Source organism: Nerophis ophidion, linkage group LG02, assembly GCF_033978795.1.
Source record: "Nerophis ophidion isolate RoL-2023_Sa linkage group LG02, RoL_Noph_v1.0, whole genome shotgun sequence".
Classification (NCBI taxonomy): domain Eukaryota; kingdom Metazoa; phylum Chordata; class Actinopteri; order Syngnathiformes; family Syngnathidae; genus Nerophis; species Nerophis ophidion.
The window spans coordinates 30502698-30524386 of NC_084612.1; the positions used below are offsets into that span (position 1 = coordinate 30502698).

A 21689-nucleotide genomic window follows, 5' to 3' on the forward strand; every position below is an offset into this window, starting at 1 on the left:
AGGGGCACTTGGCGGTCCGATCCTCGGCTACAGAAGCTAGCTCTTGGGACGTGGAACGTCACCTCACTGGGGGGGAAGGAGCCTGAGCTAGTGCGCGAAGTGGAGAAGTTCCGGCTGGATATAATCGGACTCACTTCTTCGCACAGCAAGGGCTCTGGAACCACTTCTCTCGAGAGGGGCTGGATTCCCTTCCACTCTGGCGTTGCCGGCAGTGAGAGGCGACGGGCTGGGGTGGCAATTCTTGTTGCCCCCCGGCTCAAAGCCTGCACGTTGGAGTTCAACCCAGTGGACGAGAGGGTAGCTTCCCTCCGCCTTCGGGTGGGGGGACGGGTCCTGACTGTTGTTTGTGCTTACGCACCAAACAGCAGTTCAGAGTACCCACCCTTTTTGGGTACACTCGAGGGAGTACTGGAAAGTGCTCCCCAGGGTGATTCCCTTGTCCTACTGGGGGACTTCAACGCTCATGTTGGCAACGACAGTGAAACCTGGAGAGGCGTGATTGGAAAGAATGGCCGCCCGGATCTGAACCCGAGTGGTGTTTTGTTGTTGGACTTTTGTGCTCGTCACAGTTTGTCCATAACAAACACCATGTTCAAACATAAAGGTGTCCATATGTGCACTTGGCACCAGGACACCCTAGGCCGCAGTTCCATGATCGACTTTGTACAAACCCCGTTTCTATAGGAGTTGGGAAATTGTGTTAGATGTAAATATAAATGGAATACAATGATTTGCAAATCCTTTTAAACCCATATTCAATTGAATGCACTACAAATACAAGATATTTGATGTTCAAACTCATAAACTTTTATTTTTTTTTGCAAATAATAATTATCTTTTAACTTTCATGGCTGCAACACGTGCCAAAGTAGTTGGGAAAGGGCATGTTCACCACTGTGTTACATCACCTTTTCTTTTAACAATACTCAATAAACGTTGGAGAACTGAGGAGACAAATTTTTGAAGCTTTTCAGGTGGAATTATTTCCCATTCTTGCTTGATGTACAGCTTAAGTTGTTCAACAGTTCAGAGTCTCTGTTGTCGTATTTTAGGCTTTAAAATTTTCAGTGGGAGACAGGCTACAGGCAGGCCAGTGTAGTACCCGGACTCTTTTACTATGAAGCCACGCTGTTGTAACACGTGGTGTGGCATTGTCTAGCTGAAATAAGCAGGGGCGTCCATGATAATGTTGCTTGAATGGCAGGATATGTTGCTCCAAAACTTGTATGTACCTTTCAGCATTAATGGTGCCTTCGTAGATGTGTAAGTTACCCATTCCTTGGGCACTAATTAACCCCCATGCCATCACAGATGCTGCCTTTTGAACTTTGCGCCTATAAGAATCCGGATGGTTCCTTTCCTCTTTGTTCCCGAGGACACACATGTCCATTGTTTCCAAAAACAATTTTAAATGTGGACTCGTCAGATACTTTTCCACTTTGCATCAGTCCATCTTAGAAGATCTCAGGCCCAGAAAAGCAGGCGGCGTTTCTGGATGTTGTTGATAAATGGCTTTTGTTTTGCATAGTAGAGCTTTAACTTGCACTTACAGATGTAGCAACGAACTTTATGTAGGGACAGTGGTTTTCTGAAGTCTTCCTGAGTCCATGTGGTGATATCCTTGAGAGATTGATGTCGGTTTTTGATACAGTGCCGTCAGAGGGATAGAAGGTCACGGTCATTCAATGTTGGTTTCCGGCCATGTCGCTTACGTGGAGTGATTTCTCCAGATTCTCTGAACCTTTTGATGATATTATGGACCGCAGATGTTGCAATCACTAAATTTCTTGTAATTGCACTTTGAGAAACGTTGTTCTTAAAGGCCTACTGAACCCCCCTACTACCCACCACGCAGTCTGATAGTTTGTACATCAATGATGAAATATTAACATTGCAACACATGCCAATACGGCTTTTTTAGTTTACTAAATTACAATTTTAAATTTCCCAGGAGTTTCATCTCAGAAACGTCGTGTAACGATGACGTGTACGCTCGACGTCACAGGGTTTTAGGAAGTGTGAGCGCTACGCACACACACAGGTAAAAGTCGTCTGCTTTAAGGGCATAATTACACAGTATTTTGGACATCTGTGTTGCTGAATCTTTTGCAATTTGTTCAATTAATATTGGAGAAGTCACAGTAGAAAGATGGAGTTGGGAAGCTTTAGCCTTTAGCCACACAAACACACAGTGTTTCCTTGTTTAAAATTCACGGAGGTAAAAAATTCCTATGGATCACAGCGCGGTCAAACAACATGAATCCAGACCAAATGTCAACCAGCAGGTTTCGGTGAGAAAATTGTGGTTAAAAAGTCAGTTCTTACCAGATAAAAGCTGAGCTTGTGCCGTCCATAGCTGCCGTCGACTCGCCTGAGACACTGCGTGTCAACACCCGGCCGTGGAGACACCCTTCCGACTATCAGGTACTATTTAACTCACTAAAACACTAGCAACACAATAGAAAGATAAGGGATTTCCCGGAATTATCCTAGTAAATGTCTTTAAAAACATCGGAATACGTCTCAATGCTATCGCGTTTTTTATTTTTTTAACTTGCTTTTTTTTTCTTTCTAGTCCGTCGCTATCAATATCCTTAAAGACAAATCTTTCATCCTCGCTCAAAATAATGGGGAAATTGTGTTTTTTTCAGTCAGAATACCTGTTTTTGTTGGAGACTCCCATTAAAATCAATGTGAATATATGAGGAGCCATCAACATGTGACGTCATTGTCTGCAACTTCCGGTAAAGGCGAGGCTTTTTCAGGAAGTACAAAAATGGGCGAACTTTATCGTTGATTTTCTCTACTAAATCCTTTCAGAAAAAATATGGCAATATCGCGAAATGATCAAGTATGACACATAGAATGGACCTGCTATTCCCGTTTAAATAAGAAAATCTCCTTTCAGAAGGCCTTTAAACCGTTTGACTATTTGCTCACGCAGTTGTGGACAAAGGGGTGCACATTTTTTGGGAAGCTGTTTTTATACCTAATCATGGCACCCACCTGTTCCCAATTAGCCTGCACACCTCTAGGATGTTCCAAATAAGTGTTTGATGAGTATTCCTCAACTTTATCAGTATTTATTGCCACCTTTCCTAACTACTTTGTCACATGTTGCTGGCATCAAATTCTAAAGTTAATGATTTGCAAAAAAAATAAATTGTTATCAGTTTGAACATCAAATATGTTGTCTTTGTAGCATATTCAACTGAATATGGGTTGAAAATGATGTGCAAATCATTGTATTCCATTTATATTTACATCTAATACAATTTCCCAACTCATATGGTAACGGGGTTTGTAGTTGTGTCATCGGATTTGCGGCTTCATGTTTTGGACACTTGGGTGAAGAGAGGGGCAGAGCTTTCTACCGATCACCATCTGGTGGTGAGTTGGCTGCGATGGTGGGAAAGGATGCCGGACAGACCTGGCAGGCCCAAACGCATTGTGAGGGTCTGCTGGGAATGTCTGGCAGAGTCTCCTGTCAGAGAGAGTTTCAATTCCCACCTCCGGAAGAACTTTGAACATGTCACGAGGGAGGTGCTGGACATTGAGTTCCGCACCTCTTTTGTTGAGGCGGCTGATTGGATCTGTGGCCGCAAGGTAGTTGGTGCCTGTCGGGGCGGTAATCCTAAAACCCGTTGGTGGACACCAGCGGTGAGGGATGCCGTCAAGCTGAAGAAGGAGTCCTATCGGGTTCTTTTGGCTCATAGGACTCCGGACGCAGTGGACAGGTACCGACAGGTCAAGCTGTGTGCAGCTTCAGCGGTCGCGGAGGCAAAAACTCGGACATGGGAGGAGCGATTCTTGACCACCATCCGCCGCCTCAGGAAGGGGAAGCATTGCACTATCAACACCGTCCGTGTATGGTGCGGATGGTGTTCTGCTGACCTCAACTGCGGATGTTGTGGATAGGTGGAAGGAATACTTCAAAGACCTCCTCAATCCCACCAACACGTCTTCCTATGAGGAAGCAGTGCCTGGGGAATTTGTGGTGGGCTCTCCTATTTCTGGGGCTGAGGTTGCTGAGGTAGTTAAAAAGCTCCTCGGTGGCAAGGCCCCAGGGGTGGATGAGATCCGCCCGGAATTCCTTAAGGCTCTGGATGCTGTGGGGCTGTCTTGGTTGACAAGACTCTGCAGCATCGCATGGACATTGGGGGCGGTACCTCTGGATTGGCAGACAAGGGTGGTGGTTCCTCTCTTTAAGAAGGGGGACCGGAGGGTCTGTTCCAACTATCGTGGGATCACACTCCTCAGCCTTCCCGGTAAGGTTTATTCAGGTGTACTGGAGAGGAGACTACGCCGGATAGTCGAACCTCGGATTCAGAAGGAACAGTGTGGTTTTCGTCCTGGTCGTGGAACTGTGGACCAGCTCTATACTCTCGGCAGGGTTCTTGAGGGTGCATGGGAGTTTGCCAGTCTACATTTGCTTTGTGGACTTGGAGAAGGCATTCAACCGTGTGCCTCGGGAAGTCCTGTGGTGAGTGCTCAGAGAGTATGGGGTATCGGACTGTCTTATTGTGGCGGTCCACTCCCTGTACGATCAGTGTCAGAGCTTGGTTCGCATTGCCGGCAGTAAGTCGAACACCTTCCCGGTGAGAATTTGACTCCGCCAAGGCTGTCCTTTGTCACCGATTCTGTTCATAACTTTTATGGACAGAATTTCTAGGCGCAGTCAAGGCGTTGAGGGATTTCGGTTTGGTGGCCGCGGGATTAGGTCTCTGCTTTTTGCAGATGATGTGGTCCTGATGGCTTCATCTTGCCAGGATCTTCAGCTCTCATCGGATCGGTTCGCAGCGACCGGAATGAGAATCAGCACCTCCAAGTCCGAGTCCATGGTTCTCGCCCGGAAAAGGGCGGAGTGCCATCTCCGGGTTGGGGAGGAGACCCTGCCCCAAGTGGAGGAGTTCAAGTACCTAAGAGTCTTGTTCACGAGTGAGGGAAGAGTGGATCGTAAGATCGACAGGCAGATCGGTGCGGCGTCTTCAGTGATGCGGACGTTTTACTGATCCGTTGTGGTGAAGAAGGAGCTGAGCCGGAAGGCAAAGCTCTCAATTTACCGGTCGATCTACGTTCCCATCCTTACCTATGGTCATTGGTCTTTGGGTCATGACCGAAACAATAAGATCACGGGTACAAGCGGCCGAAATGAGTTTCCGCCGCCGTGTGGCGGGGCTCTCCCTTAGAGATAGGGTGAGAAGCCATCCGGGAGGAACTCAAAGTAAAGCGGCTGCTCCTCCACATCGAGAGGAGCCAGATGAGGTGGTTCGGGCATCTGGTCAGGATGGCACCCGAACGCCTCCCTAGGGAGGTGTTTAGGGCACGTCCAACCGGAAGAAGGCCACGGGGAAGACCCAGGACACGTTGGGAAGCCTATGTCTCCCGGCTGGCCTGGGAACGCCTCGGGATCCCCCGGGAAGAGCTAGACGAAGTGGCTGGGAGAGGGAAGTCTGGGCTTCCCTGGTTAGGCTGCTGCCCCCGCGACCCGACCTCGGATAAGCGGAAGAAGATGGATGGATGTGTGTTGTTTGGGAACAGCTGGTCATCGTAATGTGCAAACTTTTTTCATGAACTCAACTCACCTGGATGTGTGTTTCTAAATGTGTGTTGGATATCTTAGATGAAGAGAGCAGTTATGATTTCGGTTTACAGAGTAAACAACTAAAAACAAAGGTTTAAGACATTGTTTTCTCTAAACACATACATTTGTCTAAATTTGGCCAAGAACGTACATTATTTACGTTTCCTGGATGTCATCTTCATCACTAAAGGAAACATCTAATCTATAGGAGAGAATAATTGCCATTTTTACGTATGTTTCTTTTTTTTCTTTTTTATTTAGCTTGAAGCATCCCTCTGTCTCTGACTCCCTCGTTGTCATGTGACATGATAGTGTGACTTTTAAGATTTTGCTTCCTGGTTTAGATGGCCCATTTTATCTTGCCTCTGACTGGCCAGTCCGTAATGTTTGACCCTTAACTTTGCCAATTTTTACTGTTCATACGAACACCAATCAATCATAATGGATTTTTTTCCATATGAATGGATGTGCTTAGTCTTTGAGGTCATTGTATTTTCTCCATCTTTTTTTGGCCTAGATTCATAGTCCATTTTCTCTCTTTGTAGCTTGTCGCTTTAATGTAAACTGCTTAGCTACATGGGTCTAAAAGTAGCTAAGCTACAGAAAAAGCTACTCATTAAATGGTAAATGGGTTGTACTTGTATAGCGCTTTTCTACCCATTAAACGTGTAGCTTGTTACTGCCGATCACTGGAAATCTTACAGATGTTGCACCATATTTACGCACCCTTATAACAGAAACATGCGCAAATTGTGTTTGGGGCACTTTATGGAAAACTCCTGCTCAAAATTATTATTATTTTTTTTACTTTTTTAGATTTTTTTATAATAACCCGAATAAATCTAAGAGTGTCTGCATTGGATTTTTTATGTATTCATTCAAAAGAAAGTCATGGTGATGAGGTTGCTTTGTTCTGCGGGGCAAATACTTTACATAATTGGTAAATACCGGTGACTTTGGACAAATAAAAACGCCATAAATTACATTTGAATTGACTGTTTAGCTAGGCAAGGGTTGACAGTAGAGCATATTGTTGTCACAGCACCGCGATGATACACTCTTTCATGATGCCAAGGCACTTTCACGGTTGATTAAAATATAATGTCAGGCGATAAATTGTGGGACACCGAGCATTACCGTGATGATGATCAATCTTGGATTTGGCGTCAAGTGGTATCCTGCAGTCGTCTGGTAACTTGTACCATTTAGTAAATGTATTTCCCTCACAGTTAAGTGCATGTAAAAATATAAGTGGTATGTTTAAATATTCATTGTTGTCTGAAAAATATAAACAAAAGCTGTTCAAATTATTACTGTGACGGAGATTATGATTCAAAGGTTTGGTATAAAATACTTATTAGACAAATGCCATATAACACTTGCCAACAGCTGTAGTCGATGATTATCTGTTGAAAAGTGTTAAGAAATGTGGTCCAAAAAATACAAGTTTTTGTATTTTTTTCACCCAAATAAATATTGTAGACAACATGCAATTAATTAAATGGTGATGCCTGCAGTAAAACAGTAAAAAAAGAAAAAAAAAAAGAGTCTGGGTGGGTCTACTTTGCCTTTGGACTACTTGAAAAGTGATATCATGCGGCGGTCAGAAATAAAACAGAAGTTGCTGTTATAACTACAAGCTCACAGAGCATACATGATTGAAGATGGAAATGCTTTTAGTTTAAGGTTACTGTACATTATCACATAATGCTGCTTTCAAGTATGCTAGTTTATGGGTAATGAACTGGGAACAAAAATTATTGTTCCCAGTTTTCCGAATCAAGGATTCTCACCAATGAGGTCCCTTGCCATCTCTTGATCCTCCTGTATGCGACATACGTCAGAGAGCTGCAGCATAGAATCAATGTGGTATGGGTTCAGCTGCAGCAGAGCCTAAAAAGAGCCATCAACATAGTTTTACAATATGCATCACTGTTGCTTAAGAAAATATATATTATTTTTTGTGAGAGTTGAGAATCACCGAATGTTTTAAACTTCTGTTTCCATGTCCCCATCACACTAGTCATGTAAGTGTATAAAGTTCTATAACTGTTATGTTGTCCTTCTTTAGAAATCAAAGGAGTTGAGACTCAGCTGCCTGAGTGCCACAGCTATGTGCAGCCAAGTGTTGATCAACAATCAATTCAATACAAAAGACAACATTCTTAACAATCACAATGTAGTAATTAGTGCTGCCGTATGAGTATTTAAAAAAAAAAAAAAAAAAAAATCTGATTAATCACATTTACGAATTTGGATTATTTATGATTTATCACAAGTTATTACTCACTTGCGCAACTTAAGTTAACAATATTTGAAAACATTTTTTATCTTGTTGTCAGAATGGAAATTTTTTAAATGTTTTACTTAGATGCATATAATAATTTGCTTAACAATTTGGAACAATTGTATCTAAAGTTCCATCTGGGTGCACTGACGTATGGATTGACCTAATCACTGAGCGTATAACAATCCGTGCCCACAAGGAGCATGTATGGTCAAAATAAATTGTGTGAATAATTTGCGTATACCGTATTTCCTTGAATAGCCGCCGGGGCGCTAATTAACTTAAAACCTCTTCTCACTCCTGCGCTTATTCAAAGCATGCGGTAAAAGTAAGCAGGCGCTAATAATTTTAAAACCTCTTCTCTTCCCTGCACTTACTAATGGCATGCAGTAAAAAATTGAGCGTGATAAAAAAAATAATTATATAAAAAATTATTCTGCGTCCGCGGCACAATGGTTGGGGACCACTGCTCTACAACATGTCATCGCGCCCACTTTTACACCATGCTATCTGCGTGCCGACCTGACGCATGCATTTCGCTGCTTCTTATACGAGATTGCAATGCATACTTGGTCAACAGCCATACCTTATACACTGATGTTTGTGATATAAATAACTTTAAAACTCTTACTAATATGCGCGACACTCTGTGAACCCACACCAAGCACATTTCTGGAGAGCATTGGCTCTGTGGCACATTATAAACGCAGCATAGGGATTAGCAATAATGTTGTGCATCTGTGACTCTTGGCTATATTTTACACGCGCCCCCAACCCCGCCTGAGAGGGGGGTGGGGGCAGGAGTCGTGGATGCATTGCATTCTGGGTAGGTGTTGTGTTGCATTTGTGGTGTGTTGCAGGGCCGATGTTCTCCAGAAGTGTGTTCGTCATCGTTTAATGTGGGTTCGCGGAGTGTAGCGCGTATTTGTAGGAGTGTTGAAGTTGTTTTATATCACAACCATTAGTGTGATCTGTATGGCTGTGGAACAAGACCCCTGGTTTACACACAGTAAAAGCAAAGAAAACTCCTCCGCCATTTTGAAAATGACAGCAGGGGAAGCGTCACGCGTGACGTCACAAATTTGACCCGGCAGTAAAAGTAAGCATGCGCTTATTAATTTGGGGAGCGAGTTTTACCCGGCAGTAATTCAAGGCAGGTGCATATTACATGCCCGGCGGCTATTCAAGGAAATACGGTATAGTGATTAATCACATGAGTTAATGTTATTTGACAACCCTAAGAGCAATAGTCCATCCATACATCCATTTTCTACCGCTTATTCCCTTCGGGATCGCGGGGGGATGCTGTACCCTATCTCAGCTACAATCGATATTATTTAAAAAAATTCTTGGCTGAATACATGTAATGAAAAAAGCCTCTATGGTTAAATTTCAAAACATTTTTAGAACACTTATGCTAAAATTTATATTATATTGTGATTACAATTATCTTGTTCCCTTTCAAAGTGTGAGTGATTACAGATAGATGGTATTTTATTTATTTTTTTAGAATAATGGCAGTTTGTTTTTAAAGAACAGCAGTTTGATTTTAAAAAAGGTTCAGTGAATGCACAATAAACAACACATGGCTTGGCGTGGCTCGGTTGGTAGTGGCCGTGCCAGCAATCTAAGGGTTCTAGGTTCACTACATCATGTGAAAAGAGTAAGGCTGCCGCTGATGATTATTTTTCTATCGATTAATCTATACTTCATTTTTTTCAATTAATCTATAGATGAATTATTAATTACTATTCTGCAATAGTATAAGCATTTCAAAAGTAAAAGTATTGATTATTTGCTAAAATGTGCAAAAATAAAGATAGACATCCAATACAAAAAAGTGCAAAACAAAATATTTTGTAACAACAGTGTAAACATTTCAGCAATAGAAAAAGTATTGCTTATTTTGCTTTAAAATGTTCAAAAATAAAGATAAACATCCAGCACAGAAAAGTGTCAATCTAAATATTCTGGAGCCCTGTAAACATTAAGTATTGCTTTTAAAATGTGCAAAATAAACATCCAGTCCAACACAGTACACAATAACCAATTCTACTCATTCCAGTGAGTGACTAACAGTTGTAATGAAGAAAGGTTAGCATGTCTACATGCTCTGGGGTGAGGCTGGTTCTTTTCTTGTTTACAATATTCCCAGCAGCTGAAAATGGGCGCTCAGAAGGGGTCGATGTGGCTGGAACTGAGAGGTAAGGCCGAGCCAGTATTGCTTGATTTGGAAACCTTGCCTGATGTTCTTTCTACCATTTTAATGGGTTTTCATCCTTGGAAATGGGGGATTCTCCAAAATAAGACACTAACTCGTTTCTGACCATTTCAGCATCATTACTGTCATTGTTGTCTTCCTCATTGTTGCTGAGTTCATCTGAATCTGAGCCAAAAAGTGTGTCTAGTAACTACACACATTATCTTGTTGAATTAGTTTGATAAAACAACAATGATAGTATTGTTAAAGTGAAAGTTAATCGTTTGTTTGTACATAGTATATGTAACTGTTAATGATGTAAAAGGTATTTGCACAACTTAATAACATTAGCGTTAAAGAGGAGCGTGTCTTTGTAAACACTAAACAGGCACGCCAAACGCGCCTCTCAGAGCGAAACGGTGCTTAAGTTTATGAATTTACAACGCAGATACAAATGACACATTCATGTTTTTGTGTGATGATGACAACGTATACTCACGCGGACGATTGACTAGTTGATGGTGATGGCAAGAACGCTGTCGGGTGTTTTCTTTTCAAATGTTCGTTCATAGCCGTTGTGCTACTATAGTAGGCCATTTCCGCTCGACACAGTGTGCATTCAACAACATTATTAGGCCGTTTATTGAAAAACTGCCACACTTTTGGCATGCTTTCTTCCCCTCGCTCGCATCGTCTGCTTTGCGCTCCGCCATGACGGTAGTGTGACGTAAATATGCGTTGCGTCGATGAACAAAAACGGCGTCGACGTATTTACGTCATCGATGATGTCGACTACGTCGACGCGTCGTTCAGCCTTAAAAAAAGAGTAATAGTGCGCCTAAAGCTAGCTTTTGATCTTATACAGCCACAATAAGAGACACTCAGTGGGCAGAGTGGCTCAGATGGTTGAGCAGCTATAAATAAACTTGAGGGTTACCGGTACGAATCCAGCTTCGCCATCTCAGTCATTGGGGCAAGACACTTCACCCACATGCTCCCAATGCCACTCACACTGGTGTGTATGTAAGTAAATTAATGTTTTGGTAATGGTCGGAGAGGATTAGGTGCAAATTGGCAGCCACGTATCGTAAGTCTACCCCAGGGCAGCTGGGGCTACAAATGTAGCTTCCCATCATTGGGTCTTCAATTCTCGCTATTTACTGTTGTGAGAAGGGGTATCCAAACGTATTGACTTGCGGGCCGCATCAGGCTAAAACAAACTGAACTCGGTGACAAAAGCATGTGAAGTAACCATCCATCCATATATCCCCACTCACAGGCAGACCGGTATATAAATTAACATACATATGTACATATACATACAGTATATATATATATATATATATATATATATATATATATATATATATATATATATATATATATATATATATATATATATATATATATATATATATATATATATATATATATATATATATATATATATACATATATACATACATATACATACACAAACGCCGTTTCCATATGAGTTGGGAAATTGTGTTTAATGTAAATGTAAACGAAATACAATGATTTGTAAATCCTTTTCAACCCATATTCAATTGAATGCACTACAAAGACAAGATATTTGATGTTTAAACTCATAAACTTTACTTTTTTTTTGCAAATAACAATTAACTTGGAATTTCATGGCTGCAACACGTGCCAAAGTAGTTGGGAAAGGGCATGTTCACCACTGTGTTACATGACCTTTTCTTTTAACAACACTCCATAAACGTTTGGCAACTGAGGAAACTAGTTGTTGAAGCACTGAAAGTGAAATTCTTTCCCATTCTTGTTTTATATAGAGCTTCAGTCGTTCAACAGTCCGGGGTCTCCGCTGTCGTATTTTACGCTTCATAATGCGCCACACATTTTCGATGGGAGACAGGTCCTGACTGCAGGCGGCCCAGGAAAGTACCCACACTTTTTTTTGTACGAAGCCACACTGTTGTAACACGTGCTGAATGTGGCTTGGCATTGTCTTGCTGAAATAAGCAGGAGCGTCCATGAAAAAAAGGCGCTTAGATGGCAGCATATGTTGTTCCAAAACCTGTATGTACCTTTCAGCATTAATGGTGCCTTCACAGATGTTTAAGTTACCCATGCCTTGGGCACTAATGCACCCCCATACCATCACAGATGCTGGCTTTTGAACTTTGCTTCGATAACAGTCTGGATGGTTCGCTTCCCCTTTGGTCTGGATGACACAATGTCGAATATTTCCCCCAAAAATTTGAAATGTGGACTCGTCAGACCACAGAACACTTATCCATTTTGCATCAGTCCATCTTAGATGATCTCGGGCCCAGAGAAGCCGGCTGCGTTTATGGATGTTGTTGATGAATGGCTTTCGCTTTGCATAGTACAGCTTTAACTTGCACTTACAGATGTAGTGACAAACTGTATTTAGTGACAAAGGTTTTCTGAAGTTTTCCTGAGCCCATGTAGTGATATCCTTTAGAGATTGATGTCGGTTTTTGATACAGTGCCGTCTGAGGGATCGAAGGTCACGCTCATTCAATGTTGGTTTCCGGCCATGCCGCTTACGTGGAGTGATTTCTCCAGATTCTCTGAACCGTTTGATGATATTATGGACCGTGGATGTTGAAATCCCTAAAATTCTTGCAAATGCATTTTGAGAAACGTTGTTCTTAAACTGTTTGATTATTTGCTCACGCAGTTGTGGACAAAGGGGTGTACCTCGCCCCATCCTTTCTTGTGAAAGACTGAGCATTTTTTGGGAAGCTGTTTTTATACCCAATCATGGCACCCACCTGTCCCCAATTAGCCTGCACACCTGTGGGATGTCCCAAATAAGTGTTTGATGAGCATTCATAGACGTTATCAGTATTTATTGCCACCTTTCCCAACTTCTTTGTCACGTGTTACTGGCATCAAATTCTTAAATTAATGGTTTTTTGCAACAACAAAAAATAGTTATCAGTTTGAACATCAAATATGTTGTCTTTGTAGCACATTCAATTAAATAAAGTATGGGTTGAAAATTATTTGCAAATCATTGTATTCCGTTTATATTTACATCTAACACAATTGTGTGTGTATATGTATATATATATATATATATATATATATATATATATATATACACACCTTGTTTCCATATGAGTTAGGAAATTGTGTTAGATGTAAATATAAACGGAATACAATGATTTGCAAATCATTTTCAACCCATATTCAGTTGAATATGCTACAAAGACAATATATTTAATGTTCAAACTGATAAACATTTTTTTTTGCAAATAATCATTAACTTTAGAATTTGATGCCAGCAACACGTGACAAAGAAGTTGGGAAAGGTGGCAATAAATACTGATAGTTGAGGAATGCTCATCAAACCCTTATATGGAACATCCCACAGGTGTGCAGGCTAATTGGAAACAGTTGGGTGCCATGATTGGGTATAAAATCAGCTAAGTAATTCACAAAAAAGGATGGGGTGAGGGTCATCACTTTGTAAGCAAATTGTCCAACAGTTTTAGAACAATATTTCTCAACGAGCTATTGCAAGGAATTTAGGGATTTTACCATCTCCGGTCTGTAAAACCATCAAAAAGTTCAGAGAATCTGGAGAGATCACTGCAGGGAAGCGATGATATTATGGACTTTTGATCCCTCAGGCGGTACTGCATCAAAAACTGACATCAGTGTGTAAAGGATATCCCCACATGGGTTCAGGAACACTTTATAAAACCACTGTCAGTAACTACAGTTGGTCGCTACATCCATAAGTGCAAGTTAAAACTCTACTATGCAAAGCCAAACCCAATTATCAACGATACCCTGAAACGCCGCCGGCTTGCCCGGGCCCAAGCTCACCTAAGATGTACTGATGCAAAGTGAAAAGGTGTTCTGTGGTCTGACGAGTCCACATTTCAAATTATATTTGTAAACAGAGGACATGGTGTCCTCCAGAACAAAGAGGAAAATAACCATTCGGATTGTTATAGGCGCAAAGTTAAAAAAACAGCATCCGTGGTGGTATGGGGGTGTATTAGTGCCCAAGGCATGGGTAACTTACACATCTGTGAAGGCACCATTAATGCTGAAAGGTCCATACAGGTTTTGGAGCAACATATGGTGTCATTTAAGCAACGTTATCATGGACGCCCCTGCTCCTTTCAGCAAGACAAGTGATACAACAGCGTGGCTTCGTTAAAAAATAAAATAAAATAAAAAATTTAAAAAAAAGAGTACGGCTACTTTCCTGGCCCGCCTGTAGACCAGACCCGTCTCCCATCGAAAATGTGTGGCGCATTATGAAGCATAAAATACGACAGCGGAGAACCCCGACTGTTGAACGACTAAAGCTCTACTTAAAACAAGAATGGGAAAGAATTCCACTTTCAAAGCTTCAACTATTAGTTTCCTCAGTTCCCGAACGTTTATTGATTGTTGTTAAAAGAAAAGGTGATGCAACACAGTGGTGAACATGTCCTTTCCCAACTACTTTGGCACATGTTGCAGCCATGAAATTCTAGGTTAATTATTATTTGCAAAAAAAAATAAAGTTTATGAGTTTGAACATCAAATATATTTTCTTTGTAGTGCATTCAATTGAATATGGGTTGAAAAGGATTTGAAAATCATTGTATTCCGTTTATATTTACATCGAACACAATTTCCCAACTCATATGGAAACGGGGTTTGTATATATATATATGGGTTGGGCAAGTTAATGCGTTAAAGATCTACTGAAACCCACTACTACCGACCATGTAGTCTGATAGTTTATAAATCAATGATGAAATATTAACATTGCAACACATGCCAATATGGCCGTTTTAGTTTACTAAATTGCAATTTTAAATTTCCCGCGAAGTGTCCTGTTGAAAACGCCGCGGTATGATGACGCGTGCGTTTGACGTCACCGGTTGTAGCGGACATTTTTTTCCAGCCTGATCCAAGCTATAAGTAGTCCGCTTTAATCGCATAATTACACAGTATTCTGGACATCTGTGTTGCTGAATCTTTTGCAATTTGTTCAATCAATAATGGACGAATCAAAGTAAAAAGATGGAGGTGGGAAGCGGTGTATTGCAGCTGCCTTTAGCAAACACAAACATAGCCGGTGTTTCCTTGTTTAAAATTACCGAAGGTGAAGCTTTACTATGGAACAGAGCGGTCAAGCGAACATGGTTCCCGACCACATGTCAACCGGCATTTTTCAGTGAGAAAATTGTGGTAATAAGTCGGCTCTTACCGTAGTTATGAGCGGAGCTTGCGTCCTCCTGCAGCTGCGTGGCTTCCCTCAGAGACACTGGCGGTCACCACACCCGTGGCCAAACCCCTACAACTTTCAGGTACCATATAATCTCACTAAAACACTAGTAACACAATAAGCAGATAAGGGATTTTCCAGAATTATCCTAGTAAATGTGTCTAAAAACATCTCAATCGCTCCCACTGCCCTCGCCTATTTTTCTTTTTTTTCCTAATCCTTCACTCTGACTATCCTCATCCACGAATCTTTCGTCCTCGCTCAAATTAATGGGGAAATTGTCGCTTTCTCAGTCCGAATCACTCTAGCTGCTGGTGTCCATGATTGTAAACAATGTGAGGATGTTAGGAGCTCTACAACCAGTGACATCACGCGCACATCGTCTGCTACTTCCGGTACAAGCAAGGCTTTTTTATTAGCGACCAAAAGTTGCAAACTTTATCGTCGATGTTCTCTACTAAATCCTTTCAGCAAAAATATGGCAATATCGCAAAATGATCAAGTATGACACATAGAATGGACCTGCTATCCCCGTTTAAAAATGCAAATCTCATTTCAGCAGGCTTTTAATTTCGAGTTAACTCATCAATTTGTTAACGCCGACAATTAATTTATCGCGCATTTGCGTATGTTGTTTACATGCTTTTATTTTGTTAACGCCTATTGCTGGCTCCTGCGGAAAAGTAAGGAGAACGCGGAATAAAACAAAACAAGCATGGAGAAGAAGGGTAATTTAACAGATTTTTTACAGGATTATTTTCATTATAAAGCACTTCCAGGCGGCGGATTTGACAGAAGCAAAGTCTTTTGTAGCCACTGCCAAGTTGAATTTTCTTATCACAGGAGTACTTCCACTAAAATATCACCTTAACGCGAAGCACACTGTTGATGCAAGCAAACCATTCAACAAAGCAGAAAGTGGAGCCAGTCTTCGGCAGACTTCGTTAAATGCAGCGTGCGGGAGAAGCTAACAAATGCCATAGCGAAGTGGATAGTTACAGACTGTACGCCCATTAGTGTTGTGGAATACGCCTGCCTGAGAAACATTGTGCGAATCGCAACAAGTGACAGCACGTATGAGCCGCCCTTAAGACGCACCATCGCACGAAGAATACACGAGTTGTACGAAAAGGAGAGGACTGTAAAACTGACAACTTTACAACGTGCAGCTGTAGTTGCTCTCAGGTAACCATAATTACTTCGGAGATACAGTGCATTATATTGATGAAAAGTGGGTGCTGCATTCACATGCTCCGTCTATAATGAAAACCGAAGAGAGGCATTATGCTGAAATATGTGCGGGGAACTTCACTGAAGTTATACAGCAGTGGAATTTGACGGATAAATTCACCACACTTAGCATGGAGAGTGCCCGAAATATGATTTCTGCTGCGCGACAACTGCCTTTTGATCATATCACCTGCTTTGTGCAGAGTCTCCAGCGTTCTGTCATTATTTGTCTGCACAACAGTGCGTTTGACAACGTCCTTTCCAAGTGCACAAAAATGTCGGGCACTTTAAACACAGTTCAGCAAATGCAGCAGAATTAGAGCAAAAACAAGTTGAACATGGACAAAAGAAAGAGGCCCCTTTGCAAGATGTTACAACCAGATGGAATTCAACTCTGAACATGATAAATAAAAAGCATCCGCAGAAACGAACAGCCTCTGCATGACGTCCTCACCACAAGCACCAAGATTGCAATGCCAACTTCAGCTGAAATGGACAAATTGCAGAGGTTGGAAACGCTACTGGAATCTTGCAGGTATGTTTTACATCATATTACTCAATGGCCTGTCCGATTTCATGTAAGAGAGAAATAATATGTAAATGCAGCATAAATATCCATCCATCCATCCATCTTCTTTCGCTTATCCGAGGTCAAGTTGCGGGGGCAGCAGCCTAAGCAGGGAAGCTTAGACTTCCCTCTCCCCAACCACTTCGTCCAGCTCCTCCCTGGGGATCCCAAGGCGTTCCCAGGCCAGCCGAGAGAGATAGTCTTCCCAACGTGTCCTGGGTCTTCTCCGTGGCCTCCTACCGGTCGGACGTGCCCGAAACACCTCCCTAGGGAGGCGTTCAGATGGCATCCTGACCAGATGCCCGAACGACCTCATCTGGCTCCTCTCGATGTGGAGGAGCAGCGGCTTTACTTTGAACTCCTCCCGGATGACACAGCTTCTCACCCTATCTCTAAGGGAGAGCCCCGCCACACGGCGGATGAAACTCATTTCGGCCGCTTGTACCCGTGATCTTGTCCTTTCGGTCATGACCTAAAGCTCATGACCATAGGTGAGGATGGGAACATATATCGACCCGTAAATTGAGAGATTTGCCTTCCGGCTCAGCTCCTTTTTCCCTAAAACGGATCGATACAGCGTCCGCATTACTGAAGACGCAGCACCGATCTGCCTGTCGATCTCACGATCCACTCTTCCTTCACTCGTGAACAAGACTCCGAGGGACTTGAAATCCTCCACTTGGGGCAAGATCTCCTCCCCAACCAGGAGATGGCACTCCACCCTTTTCCCGGCGAGAAGCATGGACTCGGACTTGGAGGTACTGATTCTCATTCCAGTCGCTTCACACTGCGAACCGATCCAGTGAGAGCTGAAGATCTTGGCCAGATGAAGCCATCAGGACCACATCATCTACAAATACCACCAAACCAGATACCCTTAAAACCCTGACTGCGCCAAGAAATTCTGTCCATAAAAGTTACGTAAAGAATCGGTGACAAAGGGCAGCCTTGGCAGAGTCCAACCCTCACTGGAAGCTGGTTCCGACTTACTGCCGGCAATGCGGACCAAGCTCTGACACTGATTATACAAGGAGCCGCAACAAGACAGTCCGTTACACCATACTCTCTGTGCACTCCCCACAGGACTTCCCGGGGTACACGGTCGAATGCCTTCTCCAAGTCCACAAAGCACATGTAGACTGGTTGGGCCAACTCCCATTCACCCTCAAGGACCCTGCCGAGAGTATAGAGCTGGTCCACAGTTCCACGACCAGGACGAAAACCACACTGTTCCTCCAGAATCCGCGGTTCGACAATCCGGCGTAGCCTCCTTTCCAGTACACCTGAATAGACCTTACCTGGAAGGCTGAGGAGTGTGATCCCACGATAGTTGGAACACACCCTCCGGTTCCCCTTCTTAAAGAGAGGAACCACCACCCCCGTCTGCCAATCCAGAGGTACCGCCCCGAGGTCCACGCGATGTTCGCAGAGTCTTGTCAACCAAGACAGCCCCACAGCATCCAGAGCCTTAAGGATCTCATCCAGCCCCGGGGCCTTGCCACCGAGGAGCTTTTTAACTACCTCGGCTACCTCAGCCCCAGAAATAGGAGAGCCCACCACAGATTCCCCAGGCACTGCTTCCTCATAGGAAGACGTGTTGGTGGGATTGATGAGGTCTTCGAAGTATTCCTTCCACCTATCCACAACATCCGCAGTTGAGGTCAGCAGAACACCATCCGCACCATACACGCTGTTGACACTGCACTGTTTCCCTTTCCTGAGGCGGAGGATGGAGATCCAGAATCGCTTCGAAGCTGTCTGGAAGTCGCTTTCCATGGCTTCCCCGAACTCCTCCCATGTCAGAGTTTTTGCTTTCGCGACAGCTGAAGCCGCAAAAGGCTTGGCCTGTCGGTACCCATCTGCTGCCTCCGGAGTCCTATGAGCCAAAAGAACCCGATAGGACTCTTACTTCAGCTTGACGGTATCCCTCACCACTGAAGTCCACCAGCGGCTTCTAGGATTACCACCACGACAGGCAGTAACAACATTGCGGCCCAGCTCCAATCAGCTGCCTCGACAATAGAGGTACGGAACATCGTCCACTCGGACTCAATGTCCAGCGCCTCCCTCGTGACATGTTCAAAGTTCTTCCGGAGGTTGGAATTGAAACTCTCTCTGACAGGAGACTCTGCCAGGCGCTCCCAGCAAACCTTCACAATGCGTTTGGGCCTGCTAGGTCTGTCCGGCATCCTCCCCAACCTTCGCAGGCCACTCACCACAAGGTGGTGATCGGTAGAAAGCTCCGCCCCTCTCTTCACCCGAGTGTCCAAAACATGAGGCCACAAATCCGATGGTACAACTACAAAGTCGATCATGGAACTACGGCTTAGGGTGTCCTGGTGCCAAGTGCACATATTGACACCCTTATGTTTGAACATGGTGTTTGTTATGGACAATCTGTGACGAGCACAAAAGTCCAATAACAAAACACCACTCGGGTTCAGATCCTGGCGGCCATTCTTTCAAATCACGCCTCTCCAGGTTTCACTGTCGCTGCCAACATGAGCGTTGAGGTCTCCCAGTAGAACGAGGGTATCACCAGGGGGAGCACTCTCGAGTACTCTCTCAAGTGAATCCAAAAAGGGTGGGTACTCTGAGGTGCTGTTTGGCGCGTAAGCACAAACAACAGTCAGGACTCGTTCCCCCACCCGAAGGTGGAGGGAAGCCACCCTCTCGTCCACTGGGTTGAACTCCAACGTGCAGGAACTGAGACACGGGGCAACAAGATTTGCCACCCCAGCCTGTCGCCTCTCACTGCTGATAATGCCAGAGTGGAAGTGAGTCCAGCCCCTCTCGAGAGAAAAGGTTCCAGAGCCCATGCTGTGCGTCGAAGTGAGTCCGATTATATCCAGCCGGAACTTCTCCACTTTGCGCACTAGCTCAGGCTCCTACCCCCCAGCAAGGTGAGGTTCCACGTCCTAAGAGTTAGCTTATGTAGCCGAGGATAGGACCGCCAAGTGCCCTGCCTTCGGCTGCCTTCCAGTTCGCACTGCACCCGACCTCTATGGCCCCTGCTATGGGCGGTGAGCCCATTGGAGGGGGGACCCATGTTGCCTCTTCGGGCTGTGCCCGACCAGGCCCCATTAGTCCAGGCCAGGCCACCAGGCGCTTTCCATCGTGCCCCACCTCCGGGCCTGGCTCCAGAAGGGGGCCCTGGTGACCCGCGTCCGGGCGAGGGAAATCTGGGTCCTTTGTTTTTATTTTTCATAGAGGTCTTCCAGCTGCTCTTTATCTGATCCCTCAAACCTAGGACCAGTTTGCCTTGGGCATACTTGCCAACCCTCCCGGATTTTCCGGGAGACCCCCGAAGTTCAGCGCCTCTCCCGAAAACCTCCCGGGACAAATTTTCTCCCGAAAATCTCCCGAAATTCAGGCGGATCTGAAGGCCATGCCCCCTCCAAAGAACGTGTCTGCCCAATGACGTTATAACTATAGAATGATCGAGGGCGAGTTCTTGGTTTCTTATGTGGGTTTATTGTTAGGCAGTTTCATTAACGTCCTCCCAGCGCAGTAACAACACACAACAACAGCAGCCACGTTTACATCCATCGTAAGGCAGTTCGTCTACCGTAAACAGCAGGTGACACTCTTAAACATGACAATACTGCAATCTACTGTACATGCACCACAACACCTCCAGGCAACTTCAATCCTTTACTAATTTTCCTACATTCACATCCCATCTTCCCGGATTGTAAATAACCTAATGTAAATAATCGAATGTATTTCTAATGTATATACTTGTTCTTATGCTATTTGAACTCACTATTTTCTCTGCTCGTTGTACATATCCTACTAAGTAAGACCTACACTGTTTCAATGTCCATTTCTCTGTTGATGCAATTGTTGATGACTAAAGTACGGGACGACGTGGCGCAGTGGGATAGTGGCCGTGCGCAACCCTAGGGTCCCTGGTTCAATCCCCACCTAGTACCAACCTCGTCACGCCCGTTGTGTCCTTCAGCAAGACACTTCTCCCTTGCTCCTGATGTGTGCTGGTTAGTGCCTTGCATGGCAGCTCCCTCCATCAGTGTGTGAATGTGTGTGTGAATGGGTAAATGTGGAAGTAGTGTTAAAGCGCTTTGATTACTTTGAAGGTAGAAAAGCGCTATACAAGTACAACCCATTTAACCCATTTATTTATATCAACCAAAGCTCCTCATCCCCCCCACCCCCCGTATTGTAAATAATTCAATGTATATACCATGATGATTGACTTGTGTGATGATTGTATTATGCTGATAGTATATATTTGTACCATGAATTGATTAACCTGGACCCCGACTTAAATAAGTTAAAAAACTTATTGCGGTGTTACCATTTAGTGGTCAATTGTACGGAATATGTACTGTACTGTGCAATCTACTAATACAAGTTTCAATCAATCATGCATATGTGACAATAACATCTACGGCTTTTAGAATGTGCAGTGCACAACTGCGCACAAAACAGCTGGAAATATACTCCTCCCCTCTTAACCACGCCCCCAACCACGGCCCCGCCCTCCTAAATAGAGAGAGCATCACCTCTCTCTAATAGGGACATTTGGTACTGAATATAGACTGGTTATGC

The 21689-nt window shown here is 43.7% G+C and overlaps 1 protein-coding gene across 1 annotated transcript in view; it reads right to left on the reverse strand.

The window, feature by feature from the left end:
• Positions 1–21689, reverse strand: part of tcf25 (transcription factor 25 (basic helix-loop-helix)) — a 64671-nt gene that overhangs the window by 32318 nt on the left and 10664 nt on the right. Inside the window, exon 8 of the mRNA XM_061881266.1 lies at positions 7378–7477. Coding sequence (XP_061737250.1) covers positions 7378–7477 — 100 coding nt within the window. The remainder of the gene's footprint in view (positions 1–7377; positions 7478–21689) is intronic.